The sequence below is a fragment of the Camellia sinensis genome, chromosome 8, assembly GCF_055761805.1.
Source record: "Camellia sinensis isolate YWXY chromosome 8, ASM5576180v1, whole genome shotgun sequence".
Taxonomy (NCBI): domain Eukaryota; kingdom Viridiplantae; phylum Streptophyta; class Magnoliopsida; order Ericales; family Theaceae; genus Camellia; species Camellia sinensis.
This window is the reverse complement of record NC_138968.1, coordinates 161,856,918-161,872,984: the sequence shown is the minus strand read 5'-3', so window position 1 is coordinate 161,872,984 and position 16,067 is coordinate 161,856,918. Positions and strand designations below refer to the sequence as shown.

General features: G+C 36.1%; 2 protein-coding genes and 1 long non-coding RNA gene across 4 annotated transcripts; 1 reads left to right on the top strand and 2 right to left on the bottom strand.

Annotated features, from left to right (window-relative positions):
- Window positions 1–2,712: 2,712 nt before the first annotated feature.
- On the top strand, window positions 2,713–9,055 carry LOC114256403 (heterogeneous nuclear ribonucleoprotein 1). 2 transcript variants are annotated; one of them, XM_028196052.2, is made up of 5 exons: window positions 2,713–3,132; window positions 3,223–3,345; window positions 3,567–3,792; window positions 4,061–5,261; window positions 8,446–9,055. In XM_028196052.2, the coding sequence occupies exons 3-5, from the start codon at window positions 3,571–3,573 to the stop codon at window positions 8,457–8,459; spliced, it is 1,437 nt and encodes a 478-aa protein (XP_028051853.1). In that variant the 5' UTR covers window positions 2,713–3,132; window positions 3,223–3,345; window positions 3,567–3,570; the 3' UTR covers window positions 8,460–9,055. The 2 variants fall into 2 exon arrangements, with proteins under 2 accessions (XP_028051853.1, XP_082740133.1); XM_082884007.1 differs by having other exon boundaries at window positions 2,742–3,132; window positions 4,061–8,491.
- Window positions 8,733–12,720, bottom strand: LOC145797277 (uncharacterized). Its single transcript, XR_014338594.1, has 3 exons — window positions 12,463–12,720; window positions 10,990–11,196; window positions 8,733–10,824 (listed from the first exon to the last, which is right to left on the bottom strand). It is a non-coding gene; the product is annotated as an uncharacterized LOC145797277 (long non-coding RNA).
- Window positions 12,721–13,298: 578 nt separating this feature from the next.
- LOC114256404 (uncharacterized) lies at window positions 13,299–16,067 on the bottom strand. Its single transcript, XM_028196053.2, has one exon. It carries the CDS (start codon window positions 14,853–14,855, stop codon window positions 13,554–13,556), a length of 1,302 nt encoding a protein of 433 aa, XP_028051854.2. The 5' UTR covers window positions 14,856–16,067; the 3' UTR covers window positions 13,299–13,553.

Genomic DNA, 16,067 nt, shown 5'->3' with positions numbered 1-16,067 from the left:
TAAAAAATTTCATTCATAATTTTTTTTTTTTTTATCATGGGGTATCTAGGACGGAGGCGACTCAAATTTATTTGGGACATAAGTTGAAAAATCTAATTGAGACCAATTGTAAATATTATAATTTTATTTAAAATTTGTAATATACACAGCCGAACAATTTGTTGTATAAATTGTATGATAATATAAAACAAATAGATTCATATTGAACAAACAAATTGAATTTTAGAATAAGAACATTCTTGAATTTATAGAAATTCATACTAAAATAAAACTAGCAAAAGAAAGCAAACTGAAGTATGCACTCGACAGTATTCTTAAAACAGATTCATCGCCTCGCCAGTTGGGTGCTGGAGGTTGTTCGACGTTTATCTCCCAAGATACGACGGTTGGACCAGCTATGCAATGCACTGACTGAATAGTTTCAGCAAACAGAACCTTACAACACTCTCTCACCGAAAGAAAAAGAAATAAAACTGGAAAACTTTTGAAGGTTGAAATAGCAGCACTTTCTGGTATAGAAAGCTGAATGAGAGGGCTTCCTTTTATACACATGGAGAGAGAGAGAGAACGAGGCATCCTTACAACAAATGTACGAATTAATTTTGCAAAACCGATAGAGGAGACTAGGTTTTGTGTATATATTTCTGTAGTCCAAAAAGATTAAGATGGATGGACTAGGCCCAACCTCCACACTCGATCCATTTCAGCAAGCTAAAGCTAAAGCCCAAGCCCCAAGGTCCACGGCCCACGGATCACGAACCGGGATCCTGCCTGGTCTGGTCCAGGCGGGCGAGTGGCAATTTTTGCATAACCAACTTAAACCATAGTCTTGGCCCAAGTCCATATTTGAAGCATCCATAACTTCCTTCGAAAAATTTAGATGTCCCAAAGAGCTTACACCCTTATGCAAAAAATGAGATTTAAATACCCATTAATGCTCTCTTCTACAATCAATGTAGGATACTGGGTTTTACACATTTCCCAACACTCTTTCATGAGGCCAACTTAATGAATCAATTTTCATTCAAACCTTAAATGGTTTTTGATCATTCTTTTTGTGATGTAAATATCCCATTACAAAGAATCTAAACCCACTTTACTCTACCTCAATTGAGAATTGACATCCATTTTAATATTGCATTAAAGTCACAAAAAAATCATTATTTTTCCAACACAATTTACTCTAACAGTTGATTGATGATTTATATATATATATATATATATATATATTTGAGAAATATGAAAAGCAACTATATTAAAATAAAATAACGGTAAATTACACCGATACTCCTTGAGATTTGGTTCGATTATATCCCACCTCCTGACATTATAGAAATTACATTCTTATCCATGTGGTTAACAGTTTCATTTCACAAATCTCTTACTTATATAAAAGGCAACAACTCTTGGTAGAAAAATAGAAAAAATTATATTGAAAAAATAAATAAAGCAAAGTAAAGAAAAAAAGAAAAAAGAAGAAGTAAGCAAAGCAAGAAAAGAGAGAGTGTATGAATTCAATGTCTTTTTGATACCAACATTAATTCCGTCTAAATAATTATAATGACGAGAGATTAGTGTAATTTTTCAATTGTCAGAGAGTGATATGTATTAAATCCAAATCTTAGGAGATGTAAGTGTAATTTATCCATAAAACAAACAACATATAGATAAAAACAAAAACAACAAAATTCTAAACAGTCAAGCAAACAACCAAACAACGGCACCGTTTGGGAAGCAAGATTTGAGGCTTTTTTGGCTATTTTAGCCATAAAAGACAAAATAGGATATTTTAGTATCATCACATCCAACCCATAATCATTACACTATTTTCTCACAAAAAAGTCAAAAAAACCAAAAAATTCTTCCCAAATTAAGTTTTTTAGCCAAGGCTAAAATAACCAAAAAAGCCAAAAAGTCAAAAAGTCAACCCACTTCCCAAACCAAGCCAACAAATTGTACAGTAAAGATATAGGTTAAATTACCTAAGCCTTCGTTTGGGAAATGGGTTGGCTTTTTGACTTTTTGACTTTTTTGGCTATTTTAGCCTGGGTTAAAAAGCTTGGTTTGGAAAGGATTTTTTTGACTTTTTGACTTTTTTGACTTTTTTTTTTAGAGAAGAGTGTAATGATTATGGGTTGAATGTGATGTTTTGTTTGTTATGGCTAAAATAGCCTATTTTATTTTTTGTGGCTATTTTAACCCCAAAATCACTTGTCAAACACCACCTAAGTTGTTTTACTCTTCTAGCAGCATTCGAAAATTCATTTATTTTTATTGAGGCCATAATTAAATTTATTTCAAATAATTTCACCTCTCAAATTTTATATTTTTATTTCAACCATTCGTTTTTTGTTTTGTTTTGTTGTTGATTTAAAAATTTAATATAAGGTTGAATAAGCTTTTTTATTTTTTATTTTTTTGAAGAGATACGTTAAATAATGATTCAAAATCAAGCATATTCTAAAATTACATACCATGGGCCAGGCCTTTTAATCATACAACTGGCCATTGATCTCAAGACAAGAACACAAAGTCAACAAAATCAAGGGACCACAAGCGTCCATCGAAGCCACCAACAGATTCCATAAAGAAAACCAAACCCAATTCTAGAAATCCACGGCTGAGATTGTTACAATCAGGGACATGCATGCATGCACGCACATACATGGAGTTCAAAAACGAATATATGATGGATTTTCCCAATATGTATATAAGCCAAGAATGGGAGGACAAGCAATCCTTCTATTTATCTCAGATCGATCAAACCCCTTTGCATTTTCTCTTTCTTTCTCTCTCTTCCTCTCACTACAACTCAATTTTTCCATATTCTTCAAACAAAAATTTTTTTTTTATAAAAAAAAGAATTATATATATATATATTGTACCATCTGTCTCTTACACATCTTCCCATTTCCATCTGTTTGGTATATGTAAATTTACGTGTTTTGCTATCGAAAGTAGAAGAATTTGGAAGAACAAGGAGAGAGAGAGAGAAAAAAAAATAGGGGGCTATATTGAGGAGGAAGAACATGCCCTCAGTTCTCACAGTGCCTCCTGTTAGATCTTAGTTTTTTTTTTTTTTAAATCTGGGTTTTCACTAATCGGTTTGGTTTCGTCGAAATCTCGATTTGGGTATTGATTTTTTTGTGCCAATTCGTTGAGGTTGGTTTTGATCTTTAGTAAGTGTTTCTGGGATTGATTTCGAACTTTTGTTTTTCTCAGGTGTGTTGAATTGTGTCTGGATTGATCGTCGAAGGATCCGATGTTTTTCGATTGAATCCGAGGAAATCCAAGTGGTATTATCAGACATACTGTTTTGGGTTTCCTGTAATTCTCTCAACTAAGGTATATGATTATTGTTGTTTGATTGGTTTTTTATCTGCATTTGTCTTTGAAGAGCTCGTATTGGTACCTTGGATTGGTGAAAGTGTGAATTTTGATGGGTCTTTCAATTTCAGTAGCATTATATATCATAGATTAAGATATAATTGGGTGATTGTATACCAATTGATTTACATTTTGTAGAATTCAGAACTTGTTTGGATGAAGTAACTGTTTTGGTGTAGGAAAATGCAATCCGATCTCGGAAAGTTATTTATTGGTGGAATTTCTTGGGACACAAATGAAGAACGTTTGAAGGAGTATTTTAGTGTTTATGGGGAAGTTTTGGAAGCTGTAATTATGAAGGATCGGAGCACAGGGCGTGCCCGTGGTTTTGGTTTTGTTGTCTTTGCTGACCCTGTAGTGGCAGAGAGAGTCATTAAGGAGAAACACAACATCGACGGTAGGATGGTAAGTGCCCAAGTCAATATAAATCGATTTATTTTTTAGTTAACTCTTTGCATTGTACTCAATAAGAAAACATTGTGAAGTTTGGTTTATTTTGATAATGTAGGCAATTAATCTCAATTTGAGTTTAAAGTAATTATTGCCTTCTGTTCTTTTTTCAGCTGCACTTCTATCACATTAGATTATGTTTGCCATGTTTAGGTTTATTGTATTGTTTTGAGATCAAATAGTCTTTGATTCGGCTATTCATCACTGGTTTATTGATCTTCAGGTTGAGGCTAAAAAGGCTGTTCCAAGGGATGACCAGAACACATTGAGTAGAAGCAGTAGTAGCATTCAGGGCTCTCCAGGTCCAGGACGCACAAGAAAGATATTTGTTGGAGGTTTAGCTTCCACAGTCACAGAGGCTGACTTTAAGAAGTATTTTGAGCAGTTTGGGACCATCACCGATGTCGTGGTGATGTATGATCACAACACTCAGAGACCAAGAGGCTTTGGATTCATCACCTATGATTCAGAGGATGCGGTGGACAAAGTGTTGCTGAAAACGTTCCATGAGCTGAATGGTAAAATGGTTGAGGTCAAGCGTGCAGTCCCCAAAGAGTTGTCACCAGGTCCTAGCCGAACTCCACTTGGTGGATATAACTATGGTGTGACTAGGATCAATAACTTTCTCAATGATTACGCTCAAGGCTACTCTCCAAGTACAGTTGGAGGGTATGGTCTTAGAATGGATGGTAGATCATTCAGTCCAATCACTGGTGGTCGAAGTGGGTATGCTCCATTTGCTTCTGGTTATGGAATGGGTTTGAACTTTGAACCAGGACTGAACCCAAATTTTGGGGGAAGTGCAAATTTGAATAATACTCTCAGCTATGGACGGGGGTTGAACCCTTATTATATTGGTAATACGAATAGGTTTGGTAATCCTGTTGGGTATGATGGAGGAGGGAATGGAGGAAACACTTCCTTTTTTAGCTCAAGGACTGGGAATTTGTGGGGGAATGGAGGGCTCAATTATGGAACAAACTCAACAAGTCCGAGTGCCTATGTGGGGTCTGGAAGTGGAAGCATTGGGGGCACCTTTACCAACAGTGGAGTTAATTGGGGGTCTTCTCCAATTTCACCTCAAGGTGGGGGTAATGTATCTAGTCATGGCGGGAATCTTGGTTATGGAGGTGGTGATAACAGCTATGGTTTGGGAGGGGGAGGGTATGGAAGAAATACTGCAACTAGTGGACCCCCCTCATCATCTTACGCTACATCAAATGGTGGTTATGATGGGGCTTTTGCAGACTTTTATGGTGGTAGTTCGGTGTATGGGGACCCCACTTGGCGTTCGACGAACTCTGAGAGAGAAGGAACTGGTTCATTTGGTTATGGATTTGGCAATGGAGCATCCGATGTTCCTGCAAAAAGTTCTCCCAGTTATGTTGGTGGTTATAGTGTTACTAAGAGACAGACAAATAGAGGTAAGGGCCAATCTCAATCTCAATCTCAATCTCAATCTTGATCTTAATATTGAGTTATATATTACCAATTGCAGAATTTTAGTTTACATGGCAAAATATGTGTATTTACACAATAGATATTCCCTAAACTTGATAAATCAACTTTTTAAGTAAATAATTATTAGAGGACCTGTTTAATAGTGTGCAAGACGATTTAGAGTCCTCCTTTTGCACTTGTTGGGTGTGGTAATGCTTATAAAGCCTTAAAAAGAGTGGTTAAAACTTAAATTCATACTCAGGGGAGCAAATATCAGCTTCATCTGATAGTCCTGATGATCTAAAATTTTCACTTTAGAGTCGAATTTGTGGTGAACTTTTCAACCCAAAAGAACTATGTTTTAGGATGTAGTTTCATTGGTATGCTATCACCATGGTTTTGCTGGTCTTCTTTATTTTAGGTGATGAGAACAGCCACTAGAAACTGTTGTGAACCTCATGGTTGAGGTGCAGAAAAAATAGGTGATTGGAAACAAGAAAACAATTTCCATACAGGACATTTGGTAGAAATGACCATGTGTGCATGGAGACATTTGGTTATATAGGCACATGGTTTAAGGATGGTATGGTCATATGTTATCTAGTAGGCTTTATTTTGGGAATCTGCTTTTAAACATCCTTGCGTCTACCTGCACTTCTATGTGTCTAAGTTAGTCATGTTATGCTGGACAAAATTGTATTCAAATTGGCCTTATGAGGCTTTGACACTTGGTCTTGGAGCTATGCCCATTCTTGGTATGGGTTGCCTTACAAAACAAAAAATGAAAGACAAATAAGGATATTGAATCAATGCTTCCTTGTTTTTTGGTCAGTCAACCAAGCATACTAAAATGGAGTTTCTTTCTATTTAATATTGGCCTTATTTACCCTATAAGTTGCCCCTTAGGCTCTATGGTGAATATGTTTGTCTTATTATTGTTGTTTTTGTTATTGTTTGCCTTCCAAATTTGCAATACAATTTAAACCACCAAGTATAGGCTCATGATTGGCCTTGTCATTAACAATTCAAATTTTAATTTTTTACACTAGAGTAGAGGAGCTAACGGGACATACGTTATGTACCACTGCGCTTCTCTTTCTCTGTGTGCATGTCTGCACACGTGTATTGACTGTTGAGGCAGTAAGATTTGGTAGTGGGCTACACAAGGGGTGTCCCACCCTTCATATTCATTGACACCTTCACTCTGAGCCTGGTGAAGGCATGCTCAATCCAAGTTTCTGGTAAAAACCATTTTGAGACATTGCTGGTAGGTTACTTGGCTCAGTCATAGTCTAGTCTTTCAAACAATAGTTTTTCTTTCTAGATTTAGTCTTTTTGTTAGCTTGATGTGATAGCTGGTGTTTTCAACTCTATTGCGGGATACTTTGGTGGTTTGAATGGGAAAAATAAGTAAGAACATTGAGTTAGGAAGGAAAGATCTAAAACTAATGTGGGATACTGTAGTAAAAATGATATGAATTTATTTAATTTTGCAGAGTATATAACTCTGGACAAAGCAACATGGAGAAAAATGATTCATGAAGCCAATCCTACTTGATTGAGTTGAGACACAAGGCTTAATTTGGTTTAGTTTCGTTAGGTTAGGTACTTAGGTTGCATAGGAGGATTGGTTTTCCCAGGAAAACTCTCTTTCATAGGTCTTAGTGATGAAACACGTTCTTAAAAGTTTGCAAAATATATATCAATAGACAAATACAAAGCAGTTGAATTTTTTATTTTGATTTCCCTAGGGGAGGGGGCAAACGGATAAGCTCTTGGTGTAAGTCTTATGTATCTTGGAGTAATTTTCACTATGAAAGTTCTAGATGTAGAGAAATTCATACAAAATGCTTATAAGAAAAGAAAATTCTCATCCAGCATGATGTAGTAGTGGCATTTTAAAATTACGAACCACCCTGGTGACTGTCACTAGCAAAATTTTTAAACAGAGAAATTTTATACATAATTTTTATCCAAAATGATGTGACAGTGGCATTAGTTTGATCATAAGTCATCTGGGTTTTCACTTTTTATGGTGATAGGACCAAATTAGTTCTGTATAATATTTTTATTTATATATATTGCTTTTCTCATTTTTGTGAACAACAGGAATCACTTTAAAACCTAGTGGTTGTAAATTTGACTATTAACTTTGTCAATAATGCTAAGATGGAGCATGCATGAGCTTTTATAACCAGAGTTCTTTTTGTTTAGTAGTATTACTTGTTAACTAATGACTTGCATTTTGGTATAAATAGAGATACTTTCTAGATTAACTTATAAACTATTATTGATAATAGATCTTTTAAGGTTGACTCAAGTAGAAATGTTTTTTAACAGTTGGTCCGATTTCCATTAATGACAATCACGAAGGTCCCTCACTATGGGAAAAGCTTTTAAACTCCTAGTCGAGTTTGAAATAAGACTTCATAATTGTCATTATACTGGATTGCTACTATTGATATGAATTATGAAAGTTTAGTTTGCCTCACTGTGATTATGAACTTTACTAATGTAAAAATTACATAAAAAAGTTCTCTTGTACCTATTTCTTAAACCGTCAAATGGTATTAAGTTGTATAAGTTGAGTAGGTGTGCTTTAACCTTCAACTTCAAAGGGACTTCACAACTACATGTAGTGCTGAAAACTTGTGGTTTACTTTCAGGATATTATGCTTCTTGGCATCTTTAGTACACCTAAAGAGCCTTCTCCTATGGCACATGTGGGAGGTTGACATTCATAATTCAGCATTCCTTGTGAATCGTGTGTTGCTTGCTATTATATTAGTTCTAAGTTTTATCTAATATAGTTATGGGTTAGTGTGTTATGTGTGTTATTAGCATTTGTTTTAAAATGGCAGATGTGTATATTCTCTAAGGCTTTATTTTCATTATGAAATCACTCTTCTGCATAAGAGTTTCAGCTGATTATTCATTTTGCCAATTGAACTTGAATTCATGTTAGAGGCGGCCTAGACTACAAACCCAAGTTCCTTACAGTTTTTTTTTTTGGAATGCAGTTATACTATTTCTATTTGTAGCCAATTGAAAGCTGTTTGTCTATTGACGGAATACTACAATCAGACCATTTCTTTTTGAAACATAATACCTTGCACTTACTAATATACCTCCTAATACTTGCTTTTTCTTTGTTTTGGCTTGTTGCAGGAATTGCTGGCTAGGAGTATACCAGATATCAGTATGTTTTAGTAGGTGAAGAAATTTGGTGTAGCTGGTGAATTGTGAATTTTGCACACTCCCTCAGTGAATATATCAGTTAAAAAAGTTAAAAGGAAATTCGTTACCTTATCTAGTGCTAACCGGAGTGCCTGTTTTGAAGAATTAAGTTTAGAGATAGAAGAAGTTACAAGATATTTTGTGTTTTTAAGTGTTGAGTTTTGTGCTTTATCAATTTAGGGTTTCTTTTTTGGTATTTGAGTGAGACGTAAGATCAGATTGCGGCATATAGTCAGAAATGTATCATGCATCTCTGGTGAGGCAACCGATACATCAAAAAAGAAAAAAAGAAACAAGAAAAGAAGAAAGAAAGATAGACACTCGATTTTGGATTTAATTTTAGTTTTAATGTTTTCTGCAAAGTTGCAGGCCCGTGCGTATCAGGTAATCCTTGTTTTTGTTGTTCCCTTGATCGGGTTTTGTTTTTGTTTTCCCTTGGATTGTAACCAGAGGTTGTTGTGATTTACTAGTGTGAAACATTTGAGGGATACCCATCTAGGGTCCCCGTGAATAAGTTGCCACATTCTGATTCTTTTTTCCATTGGAACTTTTTTTTGTTATATGTTGATGTTTGGCATGTGTGAAACATAATGTTCATCGAATAGTTGACATTATGCTTCTTTTTTTCTTTTTGGTTGCGTTAAAGACCATCAGCCTCATATGTTCCTCTTACTAGTTCAGCAGCTCATTTTGGCTGTTCTTGATTGGTTAGTCTCAACATTATAAATTGCATCTATTATGGGTTTGAAGTCCCCATCAATTAAATTGTCTGTTTATTATTATCATTATCGGCCGATTCCGTGTCATCAACACAATCTGAATGCTCTCTCTCTGTTTTTCAAAACAAGACTGAAGCTGGATTGTGAGCTGGAGTGAACGGGTAGTGTATCTTGTACTTTTCAATAACTCTCATTTTTGAGAATTTCAATTTGTTCAATGACCAAAATCATTCTGCAAACTCTGATTATATCTTTATTTCAAATTTAAATACAATCACAATTGTAGATCCTTGATTTTCTTACTTCAGTGATCATATCTTTATTTCAAATTTAAACAGTTACATTTGTAGATTGGTGATTTTCTTACTTTTTTAGTGATGTGTTGCAACCTTTTTATTTTGATCATGGAGGGCATCTAAATTTGAATATAGCAATGATGAGAAAGAAAACTTAAAATTGTGTGATTATGGAGGTTATAATGATTTCTTCTCTCTCTGTCTCTCTCTGAAAGCATGCCTGAAGGGGGGAGGGAGACCAGGCAAAGCTTGTAGTGATTGAAGCGAGCATGAGAAACCACAGTTTTCCCTCTCTTAGGGTTTGTTTTACAAACATGATAGGGACACCTTCAATAGGGACCTTTGTACATGCTCCATCCGTTTGCCCTTTTCTACTTTATTTGATTCTTTCGTCTTCCTAATGCAAAAAGAAATGGGAAATTATTTGATAGTTCAGAGTACTGAAATGGTATGTGTACGTGATATTTTAGATCAATGAGGGAGGGTGGCCAACCTTGTTTTTTACTCAATTGATCAACATGAATCAGGTTGACTCTACTCATTACGTGACTAAGACTGCAAATTGACCAAGTTGTGCACAAGCTCAGTTCATTATGTATATAAACAAGCTCGAGCTATATTTTTGGTCTCGTTTAATAAATAAGCCAAGTTTGAATTAGAATAATGAAAAATGTTATTTATATATTAAATCATATAAAATTAGTTATATATACATATTGTAATATAAAATAATATTTAACGAGCTGTCCGAACATGATTATCAAGTTGAACTTTTTCTTCATTATCAAACTTGAGCTTGAGCATGAAATGATTAGTATTAATGAGTTGAGCTTAGCTTGAGTTTGATTTTTGAACTCGATAAACAAATGAGCCAAGCTAGAGCATTGTAAAGTTTGGCTTAATTCAACTCATTTGCAATCCTATTTGTGATTACTGCTTTTATTGGTTCGGGAGCATCATATCAGCCTATTGAATTGTTATTCCGAGACTACTAAGGAATTATTTGAAATGAATCAGTTAATGGTGAGAAGAAACTGCAACTTATCTTTGTCCAAAAGTTGGAAAGTCAAAAGTGGGATGGAACATTGCCTTTCCAACCTTTCGGTTTCTATGTTGACTCTGATCAATGCATCTCAGCTTTACAGACTGTAATCTTTTAGGCTCACACTTTTTGTAAGCAACAAATAACTAATAGGAAAACCTAATGGTGTGAGCAACAACCCACCAACCTGTGCATTTTGAAATCCTGTTTCTGAAAGTGTCCACAGATGTTATCGCACGCCGAAAAAGGATGCCTGCCAATGGAGCAACCTCAAAATTTCATTTTCTAGGAACTTTTTTGTTTGGAAGAAAGTAAAAAATGTCAAAAAAAATGCACTGATTATTGTGTTTTGAGAGACATGATTGTTAAATTTTACTATTCAGGTAGCTGTTCCTTTATGCCATTGAATAGCACTCACCTTTTTACAAGCCTTCTTTCCTCTACCCTTTGTGAAACCAAATCGAAAATGTCACTAAGATAACATTAGTAATTTCAGGAACTAAAACTCCTCAATTACCAAACACTTGCATTACCAATTGCCAAAACTCTTGAGCACCTTGGATTTGCAGACACCGGGCGAGTTCTGTAGTTCTGTACTAACAAGATGAATGAAGTAACCTCTAACCTGCAAATCAAAAACCAAGTTAACAGAGCCAGTGACGAAAGAATCTATGTACTACCCATGTTTGGCAGAGCAGAGGATGGAGAGACAGCTTCAAAGTGAAACCAAGAACCAAAAAGAAGTTATAGGACTGGTATGTCAGGGTCTTTCCTGGGTTGCTTCTGCACTGAGGTGAAAGAATTTAGCATACAGGTATGCTTGGATTGATGGGAATTCAGTTCAAATGACAAGGATTGCAAGCATTCCAATGCATTTCGAATAGCAGAATCTGAGCCAACTTACATGTAAGGAGTTCATGCAAATTTGTCTGAGTTTGAAATGAATAGTGATTGCCCACAACTCCTATGAATCAATGAGATTTGGTGCAGCAATGGAAAGCTGCAACTAGAAGACAGTTACCGGTGTTCACTGGTGGATATAGTGGTTTAGGCAAGATCATGCATCAATTAATTGTACTCTCCTATCAGCAAATGCATGAAGGTAAGAAAATTGTTGATCCTTTTCCGATGTTAGGAAGCTGCGAACTTATAATGTCAACATGGATTTACTAGTTTGCAGGCAAAACACATTTTACAAATCCATACCCTGCCTAAACCAAATGCAACAAAGCAAATAAAACAATTGGAATCATGCATACACCACCTTTTGTTTTGGATGTTTCTAAATGCCCATTGTCACAAAGAAAAAGTACTTGTTACGATTCTGATATTGAAATTTGATGATGCTTCTGAAAATGGTTGGCCAAACTAATTCATGAGATTTTAGAATTTAGGGCTTGATATAGAAGAATGCTAGCAGCAGAGATTTAAAGAAATTTTTGCAGGAAGTAGAGAGTGAGATTTTGATCATCAGTGCTAAGGTGATCAATGATTGGTGGCCAACATTCAATCTTGAGAAGGGAGAGAAATGACACAAAGATAGTCAATAATGCAAAACTGTCTTATGAAGATCGATGCATTTCATTTTCCACATTCAGTTCCTCAGTCACAGCCTTCACAGGTATATGACTTATCCTATACTCCCCTTACTTTTGCTTCAAGATGTTTAATGGCCATCTCTATTCATCTCAATTTCTGTTCCACAAATGTACGGTGGAAAATGAAGCATAGATAAGATTGCAATTTCTTGTTTTAATAGGAATTTGACAGATTAAGTTTGAAGATAGTAGACTCCAACAGACATCTTTTCTTGTTGGTTACACATTTACTAGCATACATCAAGATGTATATATCTATATCTACAAATTTACTTATGTAATAACTTACTCACATCGGACATATCATGATTTATCTGTCAGTGATGTTAGGAACAGAACAATGGAGTAAGAAAATAAGTATATTCCTAAGGGCCAAGCAAAATCAAATTGATATCTGAATTCACCATCTCACTCCCAGGTAGGATTCCATTTATGAGCCCAGATGAGGAGAATAATGTTAAGCATCAAAGTCACCATCCAGTTGAGTTTTCACTTTTGACCAAGATGTGGAGTACGAGACACAAGCTGCCAGGTTTATGATGAGGGCAGCAACTGCCACAAAGTAGAGGATGAGGCAAGTAAGTAGGAAGCAAGCAAAATCTTAGGGCGAAGAAAGTTACATGCTTATTTGGCATGGTTAAGTATTGCTTTGGCATAGGGAAAAAGTTGTGATTTTGGATATTAAAGCATATATGGACAAGAAGAAAATAGGCTGCCATGTCCAAATGCCTCTTATTATTTTTTTTTAAAAATTTAGATTTGAACACATGGGGGAACACGTATGCCCAGACCAGTTTGCCAGTGAACCAACTATCAAATTCCAGTTTAGATAAACATGTATCACGAACCGGCCCCTTTGTTTGCCCTTTTTTGGATCTCAATGGTAAATTGAGATGTATCTAAACCAGAATGGTCAAAAACCAGTATGAACTGGCCGGGTTTTTGAATCATTGTAGGCATATAAGCTTGTTGAATTCAATTGATTTTCCATATGAAAGTACGAAAAAATTCTAATAGCACAATTATGCAATCGAACTTTAACTCTAGGATAGTTGAATTGAAATGACACGGAAAGATAATCAATGCCGACTTACACAAATATATTCAGTGGAATGCAGAGAGGACTAGATAAGGGAAAAGATAGAGTACTTGCATTAAAAAACTGACATCGGGTAAAGTACAACAAAGCTTGAAACACACAAAACATGTTGAAACACACAAAACACGCTTACCTGTCACCTAGAAGAGTGCTAGACCATCCACATTACACATTCAGAGTCAGACACTTCATTACTTACTCGACTCACTACGCACTATTACAATTAGAGCTGGGATTATAAACTGCAAGTCACCTCGTTGTCTGTTGAACCAAATAAACGACGGCTTAGAAGAACGCTCTACTTCCATAAAACACTCTTGGGCTTCGGCCATTGTTCTTTGGTGCTTGCACTTTCTCATCCGAGGTGGTATCTCCTGAATCAGTAGGTTCATTGTCAATGTCCAAAGGAAGCTTCATCTTTGCCAGTGATTCAGTGAATTGCTGCATGCTTTTCATGTACATATCAACAATCTCTTGTTGCACCACCTTATTTTCAGGCTCCATTTTGACATTAATAACCGGCTGTGAAAGATTGTTAGCTGACAATGCAGAGGAACCACTCTCAGCCTCACCAAAATCTTCTATTTTCTCCTTGAGAGCCGAAACAGTATCTTGATTTAGAGGTTTTGAAGCTCCTGAAGTATCAGATGCCGATTGGGAGCTCGCTGGAACCGAAACCGAGGGAGAGGCAGTAGTTGAAACACTACGTGGCGGAGTTTCAACCTTTGACACTTCAACATTGTCAAGACCACCACCCATTGAGAAGCCTTCCGTGATTTCCACACCATCTTGTGAACTATGGTGTTCACCATTATCTGTCGTGCCCAATTGCTCTGTGCCTGCAGACTCCAAATTGTCACATGGGACCCCAAAATACTCTGAAACCATCATCTCATTCTCATTCACAATCTTTGGATCTGGAAACTCAATCTTATCAAGATCATTGGGATCAGAAATGGGGACCTCTGAATCTTGCCTAGCAAGGTTCATAACTGTAGAGGAGCGTGGTGTAGAGATTTCTACAACTTCAGGAGAAGCTCCAGTGTAGGTGAGAGCCAATTGAACAAAACCAGCAGGAGAATGGAACAGATCACTGGAGGAGAGGGAAAATTCTTGGGCTAACTTCCCATTCCCAGTGAAAACATCAGAAAGAGGCACCAATGCAAAACCCAACAACTGATCTTCAAGATAATTCCTAACCCTACTCAGCATCCATATCTCGCATTTCAGCGAAGAATCAATTGTCCGAACACTAAGCCGAAGACTCTGGTTAAAGATCGGATTCTTCCCCCCACCATTAATGATCTGGGTCGAAACTGCTGTTTCAGGATCACTAGTCAAGTAAATCTTGGCATAGACATCTTGCTTGTGGTATATACATATGTTGTGGATGTCCCTTGCTTGGTGTATGTAAACCTCAAGAATCCCAACAGAGTCCTCTTGCTTTCCCACCACATTTTCCTTTCTGTGAACCCCAAACTCCTTTGATAAATCACCTGGGTTTTGAACTATGGAATTGGGTTTTGGCTTCAGAGACTCGGCAATAACAGTGGGGTTTGACAGCATTTTTGGTTGATGAGATTCCATTACAAAAAAGCTCACTTTCGAGTTCACAAACAACAGGGGCAAAATAGGCCTTGTAACAAACCAGTGCAAACAAAGCAAAACCCTAGGTAGCAATAAGCACTTACAGACTTGATATAGAACTTGGAAGTTAGAACAAAAGCTAAAATTGAAGACCTAATCGAACCTTGAACCTCAAAAATTGAAACAAAAAATAGTGTACACAAACCCTGGGTAGCAATTAGCACTTACAAACTTGATGTAGAAGTTGTAAGTTAGAACAAAAGCTAAAATTGAAGACTGAATTGTATCTTGAACATCAAAACTCAAACCAAAAGTAGTGCACACACAAACCCTAGGTAGAACTTAGCACTTAACAGACTTGATATAGAACTTGGAAGTTAGAACAAAGCTAAAATTGAAGACTGAATTGTACTTTGAACATCAAAACTCAAAACAAAAGTAGTTCACACACAACCCCTAGGTAGCAATTGGCACTTGCAGACTTGATATAGAGCTTGAAAGGTAGAACCAAGCCTCAAATTGAAGACTGGATTGTACCTTGAACCTCAAGCCTCAAACCTTAAACCAAAAGTAGTGCACACACAAACTCAAGGGCGCAATTGGCACTTAAAGCCTTGATGTAGAACTTCTTGAAACTTAAACCCTAGTAACAATTAGCACAAACCCTAGCTAGCCCTGCAACTTAGAAATTAAACAACTTAAACCTAACTCGAGACTCTTGTATGTTGTTGGATCACATAAACTCAAATCTTGAGACACACAAACTTTGAGCCTCAAAAACTCAATAATGAACTCAATACATAAAAACCAGTACTGATATAGGTAAAGCTAAAACAGAGACAAGATTTCAAAAACCCAGAAGCCAAAACTAAAAAATATAGATTACAGACCAATCAGGGGAGACTAGAGCCAAAACCCAAATACCTAATCAAAATTTAAAATAAATCAACCAAAACCCATCAAGAATTAATCAAAGACATGCACAGAGTCCAATAAAGGAACTGCTTTTCTTCAATAATAGAGCTGTTTGTCGAATCCAAGGCAATGGTAAAGAGAGAGCGAGAGGCAATCTGCTTCAAAAGTACCAAGAAATAGACAGATATTTTCAAAGAACGAGAAAGAAAAAGTGAAGTGGAAAAAATCTGAGAGACGTGCTTATCTTTGGGTTTTTGGCTTTTTGCGTAAGAAGTCAATTACCTGTGAAGTCCGTTG